At 50.8% G+C, this 18,035-nt stretch overlaps 1 protein-coding gene across 7 annotated transcripts in view; it reads left to right on the top strand.

The window, feature by feature from the left end:
• Nucleotides 1-18,035, top strand: part of SLC25A48 (solute carrier family 25 member 48) — a 44,019-nt gene that overhangs the window by 6,489 nt on the left and 19,495 nt on the right. For 5 of the 7 annotated variants that reach the window (XM_027096887.1, XM_027096869.1, XM_027096855.1 and 2 more), the window contains exons 3-4: nucleotides 2,064-2,135; nucleotides 4,119-4,377. In XM_027096887.1, the coding sequence (XP_026952688.1) occupies nucleotides 2,064-2,135; nucleotides 4,119-4,377 (331 nt within the window). The remainder of the gene's footprint in view (nucleotides 1-2,063; nucleotides 2,136-4,118; nucleotides 4,378-18,035) is intronic. The other 2 variants (XM_027096880.1, XM_027096863.1) reach the window with 1 other exon arrangement.

Here is an 18,035-nt window from a genome sequence, read left to right as displayed (position 1 = left end):
TCCTGATACATAAAATCTTGTCTCTGTTCAGCCTGAGAACCTCTCTGCTGAGGGTCCCAGCCTAAAGATGCTGGCTTACATGGCTGGCCTGTGGGTCCAGCCCGGGGCTGTGGCCTGGGGCCCTTGTTTCTCTCCAGAACATCCTCCTTCATTCTGGCTGGCATTTTCTCTAGAGTTCCTGTTCACTGAGAAAGGTCTGGGCAAGAGCCTCAGAGTCAGAATAACCTGGAGTACAGCTCCAGCCTCCCGCATACTCTCCTGTGCCTAGGGCAGAGCACTTAACCTCCCCAAGCCTCGGTTTCCTCGTCTGTAAAATGGGCAAAGAGCACCCCCCTGGTGGGGCTGTCATGAGGATTGTCAAGTGGCAGTGAGGATAGAGCAGTGAGCGATCCCCTCCTGTCCTGAAGAATACACACATTAGAGTGTGGGGAGGCAGATGAGTGACTTGTTCCTGGTTCCCAGGCTCGCCCCTGGGAGAGCCAATCTAGAAGGATCTGGGCTGCTGACCTGGGTCAAAGACTCATTCCCTGCCTGCAGCTGCCTCACCACAGGTGGGAGAGCCAGCACTGGCTACTTGGTGGCAGTAGAGCTGGGGTCAGGATTCACTGCTGGCTCCAGGCACAGCTGGTGCATTTAAAGTTTATGTTTGATGCAATGTGACCAGGGTTTTCTACTCAGGGCTCAGCTCTCTATAGCCCAGCTAGAGCACTATAAGAGAATACATTTGCATTGTTTTAAGCCACTGAATTTATCATAATTTGTTACAGCAGCAATCGGAAACATACAGGGAATCAGCTTTCTTCATCTGTGAAGTGGGGATAGTATCCATGCCTCAGAGCATTTGTGGGATTCTGTGAGAAAAGTTCCATAAGATTTCCAGTGTTTGCCCAAGTATGCAGTTGGTGCATACGAAATGCTAGCTCCTGTTGCAATTGGAGTCCTTAGAGGCTTGAGCTGTGCTGCTGGCCTCGGTGGCAGCTTCCTCAAGAGCTGACAGACTTTTGCTCTGGTCTAGACCCAGAGTGAGGTGTGCCCTGGGCTCTTCTGTGGCTTTTCTCAGACCCTCTGCCTGTCTACGGATGCCCCCAGTCACCAGAGCCAGCCTCCATTAGAGGATGCCACAGTTTCACCTTCCGGCCCCTCGGTTAGCCAGTGCAAAGGGCCGAGTGCCACAGCCACGCTCGGCTCCGGGGACGAAAGGGAAATACAAGACGGCCCTGCCCCAGAGGGGGAACCCAAATAAATCCTAAGTAAACAGACAAACAGATCACATCATTGCAGCATGTAAGCTCAGACCCAAGAGATGAGCAGAAGCTGGAGAAAGAGCCTTCCAGGGGAGGAAAGCAGGTGGAACGTTCTGGAAGTGAGAAGCAACGGATGCTCCAGGGTCCAGGAACGTGCCGTGTGGCAGACCCAACGGGTGCGGAGGAAATGACATGCGGGTGGTGAAAGCCACGCTTCTGGGTGCTGGTTAAGGGTGGAATTTATTCTGAGTTTGGTGGGAGGCCACTAGAGAGCTTGAAACAGCAGTGACAAACATTCATCGTTGTTTGGAAAAGATTAGTCTGACTGTTGTGTAGACACAGGCAGAGGAGTTGGGGTGGAGGAAGCAGGAGGCCAGCGAGGGGCCCAGCCCATCATCAGGGTGAGAGATGCAGGGGTTCTGGAGATGAGAAGAGCAGGTTGCTCCTGGGAGTATTTAGGAGGGCAGACTGACGGACAGCAGGTCGGCCAGAGCCACGGGTTAGCTTTTTGTACTCAAGATGCAGCAGCATCATGTGTCCCCACACAAGCGTTGTTTTTGCACACCAAACTGGCCTTTGTTCTTCTCTCAGACCGAGGGGACTCCTGCTGCATTCAGCAAGGTGAGAACGGGACTTGGTGCAGGGAGAGGATGCAAGGCCAGCCAGGCCGGGACTGAAGTCCAGGCCTCCTTCCTGACGGGGTCACTGGGGCAGGGCCTTCCCTTCTCTGGGCTTCAGTGCTGGGAGCCCAGCGCCGTGAGGGAGGTGGGGATGTAACCTGTCTCTGGCTGGCCCTCACGCCCTTGCCTTTCTCCGCAGGCTCGCCTGCAGGCCGGCACTGGCTACGGGAGCACCCTTAGCTGCATCCGCACTGTGTACAGGAGGGAGAGTGTAAGTGCTCCCGGGGTGGGGTCTCCTCCTGGGGACCGAGGTCACAGCCCCTCACACTGGCACACCCAGCAGGAGGCCTGTTTATTCCGCTCATCACCTTCGGCTCAATTTTCTCTCTTCATCTCACACCATCCTCAAATATTATGTGTTACCTAAACTTAACCCTGCCCCCAAGTGGGATGTTATTGAGGAAAAAAACTGGTTTGGCGTCACCTCTCTGGAGAAATTCGGAGGCATTTAGAACCACAATGTGGAAAATTCCTACAAAAACAGGAGGACCTGCCAGGTTTTCAAAACCTAATGTGTGGCGGTAAACCATGTGTTCACAGGCTCCCTTTATCCCAGCATGGGGCGGCGGGTGCGGGGAGCAGGCTCTTCTGATCCCAGACACCCCTAACGGGCTTGCACCCCAGGTCGCTCCAGACCATGGACCCAGGGGTTTTCTCTGCGAAGGGGAAATTCTGAATAGCATTTTGTAGAAGAAGCATCAGGTGACCTTCTTGAGAATGAGTATGTGCTTTTGGAAGACTCCAAGGCTCCTCCTTGGGGAATTTAAAATAAATTTTAAAATTTAGAATGAAATGACCTGTTGGTTTAAAGAAATAGTCGGGTGTAAGCCCTGTGGCAGCCCTGGGCTTCTCCTTGAGTCACTGGAAATGTGGCCCCGTTATTGACTGCTGTCCCCGCCCAGGCTCCATCCTAGGAAGTGCCCTGGAGCTCGGGAGCCTCCTGCCTGCACCTGGAGGTTCTTCTCTTCAGTCAGAATATGTCTTGTGTCCTGGTGTTGTTCTGACTCTCTTGATCATCTGCTTTAAAATCAGGGGGAGCGCTGTAAACCCAGCACTCGTTGCTCCGGGGTAATGTTGTCCGATTCCCGTGTCCCCTGAACGGCAGCTGTTGAGCCTCCTTTTTGGCACATGTTCTCCGCAGTGTCTGCCAGCCTGCATCTCCGCTCTGGGGTTTCTGTGGGGACTGTGGGTGTTCCTCTGACACACAGCAGCTCAGAGCTAAGTGATGTCTCAAGTTATCTGAGGGACCTTGTTGTAGAGGAAGAGGCTGAAGCATGGTGCGTGCGTGCATATGTGTTTGCGTGCACATGCGTGTGTGGACGCCTGTGTGAGGAGGTGTCCTGCCCCTTGCAAACAGGGGGCATGCGTTCAGGTCGGGATTAGTGGGTTTGAGCACAGCCTGGAGTTTTTACAATGGTTTCCTGGTGCTTCTTCATCTTTGGTGCCATGTGTGCTGCACTGACTCCTCGAAGAGCCTGTGGAATTTTCCAGGTTCAGTGGAGCATCTGTGGTGTTTGCTGAGAACGCAGTGTGTATGGACAGAAGCCACATCGTGCTGTTCATCCGGGGACTCCCCCTCTGGCTTTTTTCCAATAGACTCCCATGCTCGGGGCACCCAGCTACATGCTGGCCCAGGTGCCCCTGGGATGCTGGGGGACCCTTCTTACCCCATCACTACAGGCTTAGCACATTATATTTTAATTGCCTGTCAGTTTGTCTGGGTCCCCCCTCCCCTGCCCCCAGACTGTGAGCTCAGTGAGAGCGGAGAGTGTGTCTTTCTTGTTGTCCTCCAGGGCCTGGCACGTGCCCAGAGAATGCTTTTGTTGGAGTGACACATGAGGAAAGAGTGTGTGGTGCTTGGTAAGCCCACTACCCACTGGGGCTCCATGGGCTGCCCTCAGCCACAGCCCAAGAACACTGCCACTCCAGTGACAAATGCAGGTTCCAGGCCCAGCACATCACGGCTCAGGAACCAAAGCTTCATGCAGAAGCCGGTTCCTCCTCGGGTTAAGGATGCTCTCGCCCTCCCCTGTCTCTCCCCTCACATCAGCATCCTCTTTTATTCTTTCCACCAACGTACTGGTTTGCTTCTCCTATGGTGTCTCCCCTGCCAGCCCGCAGGTTCCAGGAGGGCAAGGTCTCTGCCAAGGGCAGCATAGGCCCTCATGCTTCCTCCCCCTGGGTCTCCCCACAGGTGTTTGGCTTCTTCAAGGGCATGGCCTTCCCCCTCACCAGCATCGCTGTCTACAACTCAGTGGTGTTTGGGGTCTTCAGCAACACACAGAGGTTCCTCAGCCACCACCGGTGCCAGGAGCCCGAGGCCGGCTCACCCCGCGTGCTGTCTGACCTGCTCCTGGCCAGCATGGTGGCTGGCGTGGTCTCTGTGGGGCTGGGTGCGCCCGTGGACCTCATCAAGATCCGGCTGCAGATGCAAACAGAGCCATTTCGGGAAGGTAAGCGGCCAGGGGAAGTGGGCTGGTGTCTGGGGACCTGTGACCCTTTCCTGGTTTCCCAGGTCTGGGATTTGATTAGTAATCTTTTTATGGAGCAGGGCATCTACGTTGAATCATTTTATCTGTAGTGGTAACTCTCACTGGTTGAAGATTTTCTACGCGCCCGGTGCCTGCAAAGAGCCCCGCGTGGGTTCTCTTAATTCGTCTTCAACACAATTCTCTGAGGCAGGTGCTGTGATTTTTTCCATTTTACAGATGAGAAAACTGAAGTTCCCAGAGGTTAAGATGCTTATTCAAGGACACACAGTTAATGACTGGGCAGTCAGGACCAGCTACATAACTTGCAGCCCCCCAGGGTGAAATGAAAATGCGATCTTTTGATCACAAATTAGTAAGAATTTTAAAAGGGCGACAGCAGAGCATTGAGGGGCCCTGTGTGACTGCCCAGGTCTCAGACCCACACCTGCCCCCCCCACACCAGGGATTGCAGCCAGGGAGGCCTCAAGCTGAACTGGCTGCAGGGCCATGAAGCGGGCCGCCCCTCCCTCACCCTTGGTGTTCCATTAGAGCTTCATTTCTTTTTTTCTTTTTTTTTTTTTTTGCGGTACGCGGGGCTCTCACTGTTGTGGCCTCTCCCGTTGAGGAGCACAGGCTCCGGACGCGCAGGCTCAGCGGCCATGGCTCACGGGCCCAGCCGCTCCGCGGCATGTGGGATCTTCCCGGACCGGGACATGAACCCGTGTCCCCTGCATCGGCAGGCAGACTCTCAACCACTGCGCCACCAGGGAAGCCCAGAGCTTCATTTCTTATGTGCTGCGTAGCTACTCCTGCACCGCGAGCTGGAGCTCTCATCTCCTCCCTGCTGGGAAAGAGGTTTCTGACTCCTCCTGGAGCAGTTTTGATAAAGGAGGATGGAAAGAGTGGGAAGGTACTTGCTGTGCAGAGTAGATAGCGCCAGCTCCAGAGGAGGGATGAGCTGGGGGTCTTGGACAAATTTCAGTACCTTGGGGTTTGGTCCTTGGCTCTCATTTTACTCTGTCTCCTCAGGGAAGATATTATCCCTTCCTGGGCCTCAGTCTCTTTTCTGTATAATGGAAGGATTGCATCCCAGGTCCCTCCTTCACCTCAGATATATACCTGACAGATCTCATGGGTAAGACCCCTCTCCTCGGCAGCCTCCTGAACGGCCTCCGTGTGAACCCTCTGCCCACAGAGGCGGGGGGGTCGGCTCTGCCCCATGGCTGAAGCCCCAAAAGCTCGCTCAGGAGCATCCCAGGCCAGTGCCTCTCCTGCCCCCAACCCAGGTTCCTCGATTCAGCCTGCACTCCCTGCTCAGCCGGGGAGGGGTCTAGGGCAGGTCTGCACACACTCTGAGCACAATGCTAATACTCCTCACAGGGGTCCCTGCTACCCCAAGAACATGAGTCACACCTGCTGGGTGCTCAGGGCCCCTGTCAGCATGAGGGGAGATGCAGGGCGACAAGCGGGTTGGCTCACCCAGAGGGTCACAGAGCATACTCCCATGGGGGCCGCCCAGGGAGACACGGGGCAGGCAGGTCCTTACCTCCATCCACCTGACATACTGAATCGTGTCTTGGTACAGCTCAGTTTGACCAAAGAGGTCACACCTCTGAGAAGAGTTTGGAGCTCGCTGATTTGGTCCTATCCCAGAGGCAAAAGCAAAGATGTAGAGAAATGAAGGGCGTCGTGGACAGGCCTAGAACCCAGGAGTCCTGGCCCCCAGGCTGGTTTTTTGCGCTATCCTGTCTACTTCCAAAAAGCTGTGTTAGTCTAGGGTGCAGAGGAAATCTCTCCATAAGCCTTAAAGCTCTTTGGGGTCCAGATGTTGCAAGAGTCTCGGTGATGAGGCTCCTGGGGGCAGCCCCACCTCCTTCACAACCAGGGCACCTTGTCCATGGAAGGGGAAGAGAGAGGAGTAGGCATGCTTTGTACGTGTGAGGGGGCCCTCAGCCAGCCTAGACACCAAGGAAGGTGTTTCTCAATAAATGCCGGGACGTTTGGAGGCAAGTTAATGGGTAAACTTTCTTCACCGTGTTTGCTTCCATTCTCTGTTCTGTCCTCGCCCACCTACACTTTTCCTGCAGAGGGTTCTAGAATGGTGGCTGACTTGGCAGGCTAAGGCCTGAGCTGCAGGGGTCCTGAGGCCAGGCTAGAAGCCTCCGGAGACTGGAGGAAGGATAGGAGCAGAACAGCCAGGGCAGGAGCCTCACTTTTAGGGAGCTGAGCAGCCTCCATGAGCAGCTGCCTAAGTGTTCATCGTGTCCTGACACTGTGTTAAGCGCTGTGTGTGCATCATCTCATTTAATATCCACCCGACAGTGGGAGGTCAGCATGACTGTTAGCCCTGTTCATCTACCCAACGCACAATAGTTATGTACCTGCTGTGTGCCAGGCTCAGGGCTAGGTGCTAGGGACACAGCGATGAACAGAAGGCTCCGTGCCTCTTGTAGTGCTCTGTCCAGCAGACGGGCAGACAGGAATTGGGCCACTCCAAATAGGGTGGGTGGCAGGGAGTGGGTTGGGCTCTCAGCCAGGCTGGGGGTCAGGAAGGGCTCCGGGGCAGGTGGTGGGAGGGGTGGAAGGAGAGCGTAGAGGTCAGGACGGTACACCTGGTTAGGGCAGCACCGAGGGCCACCCATGCCTGCTCTCCTGGGCCATGGGAGCCTGAGGCACAGCCCACCTGGGCTGGGACTCTCTAGAACTGCCCGTCCAGGAAGTCGGGACACTTCTGGAGCCTTGTTTCCTGGAGAAGCCCGCTGAGCAGGGAGAACATGGGGATGGTGTGCCCCCCCCCTCTCCTCCAGCATCTGGGCGGGAGGTGGTTCCGTGACCCTACTCCTGTCCAGACGGGACCATGGCCTCAGGCTGTAAGTTCATCCGCGTGGCGCAAGAAGGAAACCGGTTCTTAAGTAAACCGCTTGAGGCAGCGACAGAAAACGAAAATGTGTTTGTTCTGTCTTCCCCAGTGTGTGCCAGGAAGCTGATCTTTGGGGAGCTCAGGGAAGGCTCTTAATAAGAGACCAAGGGAGGTCCTGCACACAGATTTTTCTCAGCCCTGCAAAGCTCCAAGTCATTAGCGCCTGATCCCAGGGGCTTAGCTGGCAGTGCGGACACAAAACGGTTGACCTGAGTGGGCGGAGGGAAGGTAGAAACCGAGACTGGAGGGTCCGCCTCAGCTGTGCCCCTAGAGCCTCTGATCTGGACTAACCCAGAAGAGTCACAGCCATGGGGGCCGAGCAGCCAGTATTTACTTAGCCCTCACCACGTGCCAGGCACTGTGCGAAGAACTTGGTGTGTGTTTAATCTTCACGACAACCCAATTCCTAGACATTTACAAAGGGGAGACTGAGGCACAGAGAGATTCCATCATCAGCCTGAGGTCACTGCCCTAGTGGAAGGCGGAGCTGGGATACAGACCCAGGCAACTGACTCAGAGCCCACTGATGCTGTTTCTGCTTCTGCCCCAGGGTTCTGTAGAAGCTGAGGCTACAACAACTTTGGTAATATCTGGGCCTTTGCACAAAATCATCATGTACAAAACCAGTTGCAAACTTTGCGGGAGGAAAGGGGACTTGGAGGATGTCTCCAAAATGACAGTGTTCAAGTAGTGGACATAGCTTGTGGGCTTCGAGGGATGGGTCTGAATTCTGTGGCTTTGGGCAGCTCCGCTCTGCGTGGCCCACTCTTCCTTACCTTCCCCTGTCCCCCAGATGCATGGGGAAAGGGCTTTGGCGACTACAGGTGCTGGTCAGGATCAACTATTGGGGATAAAGCATGGGAGGCAGGCAGTGGGTCATCAGGCAGTACTTTCTGCCAGGAATCTCTCCAGAAGATGAGGAAGGGTGTAGTTATCTTTCACTTGTTCCTCGGGAACCCTCTTGGCCAGAGGTAGAAAACTCAAAGACTCGCTGGGACCAGGGAGGTAACATAAGTAAGCACAGGTACCTGGAAAATGTACCCTTTTCCATTTTTTGGACACCTACAGCCCTCCTAACCTGTGTTTCGTTTTTCCTCTTTTTATTGAAACACAGAACATACTTCACTTTCCATATCACTCTGCTGTTAGAAACACAGCAGTTTAAGCACATGTGTCAGCCTTGGTTCTGGGAAGGCAGTCGGGAGTGGTGCGCACAGTTGCAAGCTGCCCAGATCCCGTGGGAGGGGTGGCTGCAACCCGGCTCTGGCTGACTGTTGCCATGTGGCCTGGATCTTCTTTTTAAGAGAAGGCAGAAAGCTAGATTTTCCCAGGATCTTCCAACTGGAAATTGTCAGATAATTCAAGTAAAAACAAAACCAAACACAAACCAATGTAACACCATGCAGCCGAAAGCATTGTGTGGGCTGGACAGTGTGGGGCTGTGGTTGGCTGCGAGCTTGTGGTCTCTGCTCTGAGTCAGGCCCGCTCTCCCTGATAACTGGGCTGAGATGGGTAATTGCAGGCTACCCTGTGCAGGGCTTGTGGGATTGCTCATGGCTTGTGGCTTTACCCCAGAATTGCCAGTCCACTTCCCCGGGTGGTGACAACGGGCTATGAGAGACTACGCCATGTTGGAGACGTGCAAATATAAAGCCATTGAGTTCATCCTCACTGTCTGAATGTGGAGGGAGAAAGCGCCCACCCACCCAAATACAGTCACCGTTAACACATTAATATGTTTCCTTTTTCTGTTCTATATGCATGGATTAAATGTTTTGAGAGGTTGTACTAATGTTATATAGACAGTTTCACATCCTGTTCTTAATTCAACGTAAAACAGAAGCATCTTCCATGTTACTAAAATAGAATTATAAAATTAAAATAGATGGATAATATTTAAAATAGATGTACAATATTCCATCAAATAAACACACGCACACACGCACACACACACTTTGAGAGGGATGATACAGTGTAGTGAGAATTCAGTTTCTGGAGTTAGGCCACCTGTTTCTAATCTTACCCCCACCTGTTGTCGCCAAGCCTCAGTTTACTCATATGCATAAAAGGCGTAACAGGAGTAGCTCCTTCATAACTGGGATGGGATGGGATAACATGTAACACAGGAAGATCTTAGCACAATGTCTGGTACGTTGAAAACACGAAATAATTGTTAGCTATGCAACTAAACTTATTAGTTAGAAGTCTTCCTACTAGTGAACATTTAGGTTGTTTACAGATTTTCCTCTTCTAAAAATAGTGATGTGATCAGCAAATTTGTCCATAAAGAGTTGCCTTCATTTACAGTCATTTCCCCAAATGTGTGGGCTCTTTGATTCGTGACTGGGCCAAAGAGTACAGTCATTTTTAAGATTCTTGGTACATATTGTGAAATTTGTTATACAGAGGGGTTTTACCAAATTACATAGGCAGTTGCTAAAGTTTAAAGGGAGTGTCCGTTGGGCGCTGCCTACCAGTACATGCTAGACGGCAGTTATCCTCGTGAAAACTCTTCCAACTTCACGGAGGTTTTCTCCTGGGGCCTCTGTCATTTGGCCTGAACTAATTCAGGTCTGGCCTTGACAGTAAGGTGCCTGTAAAGGTGCCGTTTTCAAGTTATCATTACCCTTCGCCCAGGCATGAGCCTCACTAGGCACCCTGCTGGGCCCGAGCTGGAATTCAGGGGTGAGGTCCCTCTGCTGCCTGGGCCAAGTCACATCCTGGAGCCCGGTGGCCAATGACATTCACTCCTCCCCCATCTGGGAGCTTTCAGGTCTGTGTTTTCATTAAGAGCCTAATTAATGTGCAGATCACAAAGCCCTCAACACCACAGGAGGCCAGAGTTTGCGGAATCAGAGGAGGACTCAGCATTAACTCTGTGCTGACCATCATAGTAATTTCACCAGGCCCAGCTGGAGGCAAAGGGCTGAGGGTTACACTTGATTGAATTCACTCTTTGATTCATTCATTCACTAGCGTTTCCCGAGGCCCTGCTCTGAGCCAAGCAGAGTAGGTAAACCAGGTATCAGACACGCACAGCCCCTGCCTTCATAGAGCACTCAGTCTGGTGGGGAATCAGCTGTGCACCAGAATGAGAAGGGCCCCAGGAAGGCTCTGGAACCTCAGAATCTGGCTCTGCAGACCGGGAAGGCTCCAGAGAGGAAGTGGCTATTCATTGGGTGTTTGAATACTGGCTAGGATTTGGAGGTGGGGATGTAGGGAGGGAGAGCTGTTTCAGACTGAGAAACGATGTAAGGAAAGAGTCAGTGGCAAGGGACTTCCCTGGTGGTCCAGTGGTTAAGACTTCACCTTCCAGTGCAGGGGGTGCGGGTTCGATCCCTGTTCGGGGAGCTAAGATCCCACATGTCTTGCAACCAAAAAGCCGAAACATAAAACAGAAGCAATATTGTAACAAATTCAATAAAGGCTTTAAAACTGGTCCACATTTGAAGTGAGAGAGTGGCATGGACTTATATATACTACTAAATGTAAAATAGACAGCTAGTGGGAAGCAGCCATATAGCACAGGGAGATCAGCTCAGTGCTTTGCGACCACCTAGAGGGGCAGGATAGGGAGGGTGGGAGGGAGATGCAAGAGGGAGGAGAGATGGGGATATATGTGTATGTATGGCTGATTCACTTTGTTATAAAGCAGAAACTAACACACCATTGTGAAGCAATTATACTGCAATAAAGATGCTAAAAAAAATGGTCCACATTAAAAAAAAATCTTAAAAAAAAAAGAGTCAGTGGCAGGAAAGGCAAGCATGTGGCAGGATGAGGGGGGAGGGGTGGAAGATGCCGGGTCAGTTGTGAAGAGCTTGGATTTTTAGCCGAGTATGGGTTTCCTTTCTGTTCTGCAGGCAGTGGAGCATCTTGGACAGCAGCATGACCTGAGCACAGCTGTGTGGTAGGAAGTGAACCTGGCCTTCAGAAGGGATGGGAGGGGGTGGGAATAGTAGAGGTGAGGAGTCTGATTTGGAGGCTGCTCCACAGACCAGGCGAGAGGCTGGGAACGCCAGACCCGGGGCCGTGGGCTTTGGGAGTAGAGGGGAGCGGCAGATGGAAAAGGCATTGATGACGTAGAACCAACAGGCCCAGCAGGAGAGAGGAAAGTGTCGAAAATGACCCAGGATTTCAAAGTTGGGTGGCGATGAGGGAGGTGGTACCTCCCACGCAGGGAATTCACCAGCAGATGAAGCATGCAAGACAGAGCTTGGCGTGGAGTGGAGCACACATACTCATCGTTGCTGCTGCTGGTTTGGACCCTGGCTGGAGGGGTAGGCTCGAGTGAGAACTGTGGGGACTTGACCTTGGTTCCTGTCGAGGGAGGGACTGCAAATGGAATGTCAGGGCTGGAGGTCTAGACAGGGGTGCGACAGACATAGAAGTGACAGCTGAAGTCATGGCGTTAGATGCAAATGCCAAGGTGAGCTGCAATAAGACCTGGGTAGACGTCAGTGAGAAAACGCTGTAAAGGAGTTCGGGAGGGAACTATACTGATGCTAATAGCTGTAGTTAACAAGTATTGCGCCCCAGCCATGTGCTCTGTGCTAACACAAATCCCGTGATTCAGTCACCACAGCAACTCTATGAAATCCGCACATTCTCCATTTGACAGGTGGGGAAACTGAAGCTGGGCTTAAGTGACTTGTCCATGCTCCCTGGGCTCTTCCGCCCCGGGCCATGCAGCTCCACACCCTGGGAACACAGTCCTGAGAGACTCGTGTCACCAACGTGGGGAAGGAGAGGGTAGAAGGGAGAGTTGCTGAAGTCAGGGTGACAGTGGGGACGGAGACCAATGGGCAAAGAAGGAAAAAGACTTTCTTTTCCAAGTTGGGAGGGGAGAAGGCAAGAGACGATTGCGAGAGAATTTTGAGGCAAGAGGAAGGAAGTTGAGGAAGCCTGACTCTACCATACTTAAGATAATCTGATGGAATGAAAGGGACAGAGTGTGGCCAGGATTCGAGGAGGAGAAGGTCCTAATATCTGGACATGCCGAGAGGAGACAAGCTGGACTGGATGGTCACAGTGGGAGTGCCAGCTGAGGGGTGATCTGGGCAAGTAAGATCGTCAGCCACACACCTGAACACAAAGCCCGTTTGAGCTCAAGAATCTGCATGATGACAGAATGGGACAAAACCATTTCTCCCTGGATCTTCTGAAATGTCTGGCTGAGAAGGTCAACAGCTGTGCCTCAGAGGCCCTGACTACATCAGTTTGTCTCTTTGGCAACACAGTTTTATTGCTCCCATAAAGATGTGTGGCTGCCAAGAAGCATACTTATCTCCAGGCAGGTTAGCCTTTTGATACAGTGGACTTTCTAAGAATTTCCCAGTTCAGGGCAGGAATTATTGATGCTAAGCTCCGTAAAGAGATACACATTGCTCCATTCAGTTCCTAAAGAAGGAAGCCTCTGGGAAGGCAGGAACCCTTGGAATGTGATAAGGGGCACAAAAACCTGGAGACTAGCCAGGACCGTACAGTCGGGGCCTTCTTCTCAAGTAGGCTGTGTGCCTGTAGGAAGTGAGGGCTGGAGCAATGGCAGCCCAAAAGTGGAGGGAGGGGCTTCCCTGGTGGCGCAGTGGTTGAGCGTCCGCCTGCCAATGCAGGGGACACGGGTTCGTGCCCCGGTCCGGGAAGATCCCATATGCTGCGGAGTGGCTGGGCCCGTGAGCCATGGCCACTGAGCCTGTGCGTCTGGAGCCTGTGCTCCGCAACGGGAGAGGCCACAGCAGTGAAAGACCAGCATACTGCAAAAAAAAAAAAAAAAAAGTGGAGGGAGGAGGTTTGTGAAGAGGCCAGGCATATAGCCATGCAGTTCAAGAGGTGCCCTTGAGTTCTGGGCAGTGTGACTGAATATTTTTCAAACTGTGGTCCCACATAGCTTGCCAAGATTAATGAAGGTGTACACAACATAACACACCGTTGTGTAAGTTACATACAGTGGGGATACATCCATTTGTTCTTTCAATCAATTGACAAGGGCAAATATTGTCCTGATTTCTAGACTTGACACTAGTGTTGGTAGTTCTCAGAGCTGGGTCGGTATCTACAATCTTTCCACAGTAGGCTTGGCAGGTCATGGCAGGTGACAGCAGGGCATGGCTGCCTGAGATTAGCAAGTCCAGCACTTCCGGAATCTGAAGTCACATCAGGGCAAGGTAATAAAGACAGGAATGATAACTATTTGCCTCAAGTAAAGTACATTTGCACAACACACATTTTAGTAAAGTACATTTGCCAACATTCTCAGTTAATTTTCACAAAAGCCGAATGATGTGGACAGGCCACTGATTCTTCCCCTTTTGTGTATGATGAGGAAACTGCAGCCCAGTGTGGTTGAGTCCTTTGCACCGGGTTGTACAGTAAATAGAAACTGAGAAACAGAGCAAATCCCAGCTGCTCCTAATCCAGGGCTCTTTCTACTAAACCATCTGCCTATCATGGACTCTTTAGATCATGAGAAAACTGCTGGACTCTTTAGAAACAGGAACTGGGCCAGAGCTTCCCAGTTGGTAATACCCTGGGGAAGTGAACTGAGGGGTCCCTCAGCTTGTTGAAACCCAAACCACAGAGGCTATACCCAACCTGTTTGTTGGAGGATGTCCATCCACATTACTGGATGCTTCCATAACATCTTCGACAAGTGTGGCAGCTTATGATTTGGAAGTTTCTTTTAGCATCTGTAGTCTCTGGCACAAGGACCAGACAGGGCTGGGCTTGGAGGAATGCCGAGCACAGGAGGTGAAGCTTTGGGAGGCCCCGGTGCTAGAGCTGCCGATCAGATGCTCAAGTGTTCACTGAACGGATGTTGAGGCACATACGGCCCACAGTGTCAGGCACAGGGCCACAGTGCCTGGGACAGGCCACAGTGTGTGATTCCTATCATCAGGAAACTCACTGAACTCACGGTTAAGGCAAAACAACGTGCTCAGGAAACAGCAGCAGCCAGGACAGACCACGGCAGGGGCACAGCCTTGGCATGGACTAGGGGTCCCAGCTTTTTCTACGAGTACCTTTTACATATATATGATGGAGACCAACCCATAGAACGGCTGTTCACTTTGTGTCCACAGATTAAGAAAACACATATGACAAGAAGCTACCATGGATCATCAGTGTACTTAAGTAATTGTTATTGTGTTCCCACAATAGCACCTACACATATGAGAAAAATGGCCAGACATGTATGTGAGATATTTCAGGAATTCTGTCAATCTATAATGCTTGTGGATGGGTGGGTCCCTTGAAATAACCCCATGCTGCCCCCTTCCATTTGAGAGCCTGCTGGCCCAGAGGCATTCGAGCACAGAACACTTGGTGAGCCTGCATGTCGTTAACTGGGGACCAGCAGGACCTCATCAGTGGGTGGCGGACTTGTTAAGGATTTTCTGGAGAAAGTGACCTGTTGAGAAATGATGTTGTATTTCCACCCCACCCTAACATAGGCACACAGAGGAGGATTGGTGGCGCTCTCCCTTCCAGAGAGGCTCCTGAGGCCTGGGCCCTCCTTACCTCAGTGGATCAGTGACCAGTCACTGTGTTTCAGCTGACTTTCCTGTTTCCAAGGTCATGACCCACTGAAGAAATTGAACAGCATTGCCTGAAAAAGGAAAGAAGTGAAACTTGTTCGTGTTTGTGTCTGGGAAGGGTACAGCGGGAGGCAGTGACAGGACCCTGGGTTCTGAGAAGAGGGGCACTAGTGGCAGATCTGTGGGGACCTCAGCCTGCATCTGGGCCAGTGCAGCCTCTCTGAGGTAGGAGGACCCCCCAAGGAGTGGCTGCATGTGTACCTGTTAGAACTGACCAAACTGGACACCCGTACTCTCTGCAGAGCTCCCTGCAGAGGCACCTGCCTACAGAGGGACCTCCTGGCCCAGGCAGGAGCCAGCAAGCAAGGCAGCAGACACTGCTGCTGAGCGGTGGAGCCAGACTGCCACAGTGTGTGCTCCGAGGAGCGATGGCGGGGACCGAGCTGGACAAGGCAGGGGAGCCCAGAGGAGGGGTCTTTTTAGAACTGTGTAGGCCTTCCTAAGCTCCTAGGTGAAGGTTAGGAGCAGGGTGGGGGGCAATTTTATCAACTTTGAACATCCTGCTTGTCTCGGTGTAGGGCGCTTGAGTTGACCCTAAATGAATTTGGGAAAACAAAGAAAACCACAGGCATCCTGAGTGTAACTCTACCTATCATAGTAAAAGACTCTTGACTTAGAGAGTACAGCAAAAAATGGCCTTAATGACAAAGTGCTCATGCTAAGAAATAACCAGAATTTGATTCATCATCTTATCCTCATTTTAGAACAAAAAATTCTCATTAGAGAAACTAAATACATTTCATTCTAGAAGGAAATATACCTAATGTGAACCCTTCACTTGCATGTGTGCACCCCAAGCCAAAGCCCTGAAGGTTCTAGAACAACAGGCTGAGGGGCAATGGTTCAGTGTGAGCAGGGTGCCTACTTCCTTCCTTGGGTTCCTTGCACAAAGACAAATCCACATGTATCAGATGTGCATATTTCCAAGAGCTGCTTGCCAGCAACCTCCCAAGTCAGTTCTTAAGGGTCACCAAAATTTGTTTTACACAAACTAAATTTGGTCCACTGCTAGAGTTACCAGAAGCTCTGATTCGGTGCTTTTCTAAGTCTAGCTGCCAAGACTCCTGGGCAACTCCTTCCCCAGCTGAGCCACAGAGCATCTTGTGGTCTGAGCAACTGATCAGAATCCCAGCGGTCTTCTGCCTTGTGGTCCCTTATGAATTGTCCATACCACTATTGCTAAAGTAGGTGGGCCCATAACAGAGATTTGCTTCTCATTGAGTGACACGTCATTGATGTCACAGAATCCTTTTGCCTTGAAAAGCAGGAGAGGCTAGGTAGGCTTCTTTGCTCTGCCTGAGTAACCAAAACAGTTTATTTCAAGTCTAAGACGTCATTTTCTCAGTAGGATATGGTGTCTGGTGCATGCCATGGTCAAAACTCACCAACTGTGCACTTACAAGCTACACCTTTTATGGAATGTAAATGATACCTCAGTTAAAAAAACAAACTAGTAACAACAGGCAGAGGAGGCCAGAGGAGAAGACAAGGGCTATTAAGAGTGATTGGTCTTCATGGGAAAAAAGGTGAGACTTAAGAACAGGGAAGAAGTCCAGCCAAGAATGCATCATCTCAATGTAATAACAAGGACACATCAAACAAGCCTCAGATAAGGAAAGTTCTGTTAACAAGAAAGGGAGTGGTGTGGTCTTGAAAAGTGGCAGTGTCATAAAAAAAAAACCCAAGAAAGACTGTGGAAATGCTCCAAATGAAAGGAAGCTAAAGAGACCTGACAACTAAATATAATACATGATAGACTGGATCCTGTCCTGGGGGTTGGGGAGGAACACTCTAAAGGTCAGCACGAGATCACAGGAAGGTATGAGCATAGACAGTACATTAGATACAAGTATTGTCCATGTAGATTATGAACCCGGCTGTTGTCCCACAGTATGTAGAATGGTATCCCGAGTCTTAGGAAACACAGACTGAAGTATTTAGGGGTAAAGGACCATTTTGTATGTAACTCACCCTGAAATGGGTCAGAGAATAAAATTATGTATGCATGTGTGTGCAAAAGAATTTCCTTATTGCTTATTTTGGGAGAAAAAAATGAAAGTACAGATTTGGTTCTGGTTTGGGTCTTGATGTCAAGGCTGGTTCTCGTTTGGCCAAGTGTTTTTCCAATTTTATCAGATTCTCTCCTTCTATCAGTAACTCCTGAAAGCCACATTGTACCCACAGCTGATTCGTGAAAACCCTGACTCCAAGTCAGGTCACTGTTACCTGGAGATGAGCATGGCCCAGGCAAAGTTTAGGCACTGGGACAAAGGCATCTGTTCAGTTTAATTGCACACACGTGTTTGAGTGAAAAGTGAGGGGGCGGAGTGGGAGAAGAGGGGGAGGGAGGGAGAGAGCATACAAACCATAAAAAAAAATAAGGTAAAATGTTAACAATAGGTGAATCTGGGTAAAGGTGTTCTGTGTACAGTTTTCCTTTTTTGTACTTTTTTTTTTTTTGCAAATTTGAAATTATTTCCAAATAAAAAGTTTCTTTAAATATATTGGGGTTGAGGGAGCTGGAAGGAGTTCCAAGGGCTTCACAGTATCAACTTGTGTCCAGAAGGCCTTGGCCACCAGTTCAGACTCATGTCAGTATTCCAGGTCACCATGACAATTCTTTTGCTGTAATAATTGTAAATGGATCATTTTCAAGCAATAAAAGCTAGATCACTTATGTTACAACCCTGGGAGAATGTGAGAGAATTTCCTTATTGATTATCCTGAAAAGAAAAGGAAAAAAGTACAGGTTTTTTGTTGACAAAGTCAGTTGGAGGTTAGACAAGTTTTTTTTTCAACATCTGTCTCCCACACAAGCAGAATGTTATCAGGACATTCTCTTTCAATCAGTAACTTCTGAAAGCTACATCATACCCACAGTTGATTCATGAAAACCTTGACTCCTGGGACAGATCACTGTTACTTCGACATGAGCATGGCCCAGGCAAAGTTTATATGTTGGGACAATTAACATCTATGTGGGCTAATGTCAGAATTTCCCAGGATGACCCTGGTGGTATCATAGTGGATTTGGGAGAGAAAGGGGTGTTCAGTGACCTCTCAGTGGATTCTCAAAGACCACAGTGTCTGATCTTGCTCTGAGCTCAGCGGGCCATGTGCCCCTA

This window comes from Aethalodelphis obliquidens, unplaced genomic scaffold, assembly GCF_003676395.1.
Source record: "Aethalodelphis obliquidens isolate GAN/ISIS:26980383/991018 unplaced genomic scaffold, ASM367639v1 scaffold4, whole genome shotgun sequence".
Lineage (NCBI taxonomy): Eukaryota > Metazoa > Chordata > Mammalia > Artiodactyla > Delphinidae > Aethalodelphis > Aethalodelphis obliquidens.
This window is presented reverse-complemented; position numbering and strand designations above follow the sequence as displayed.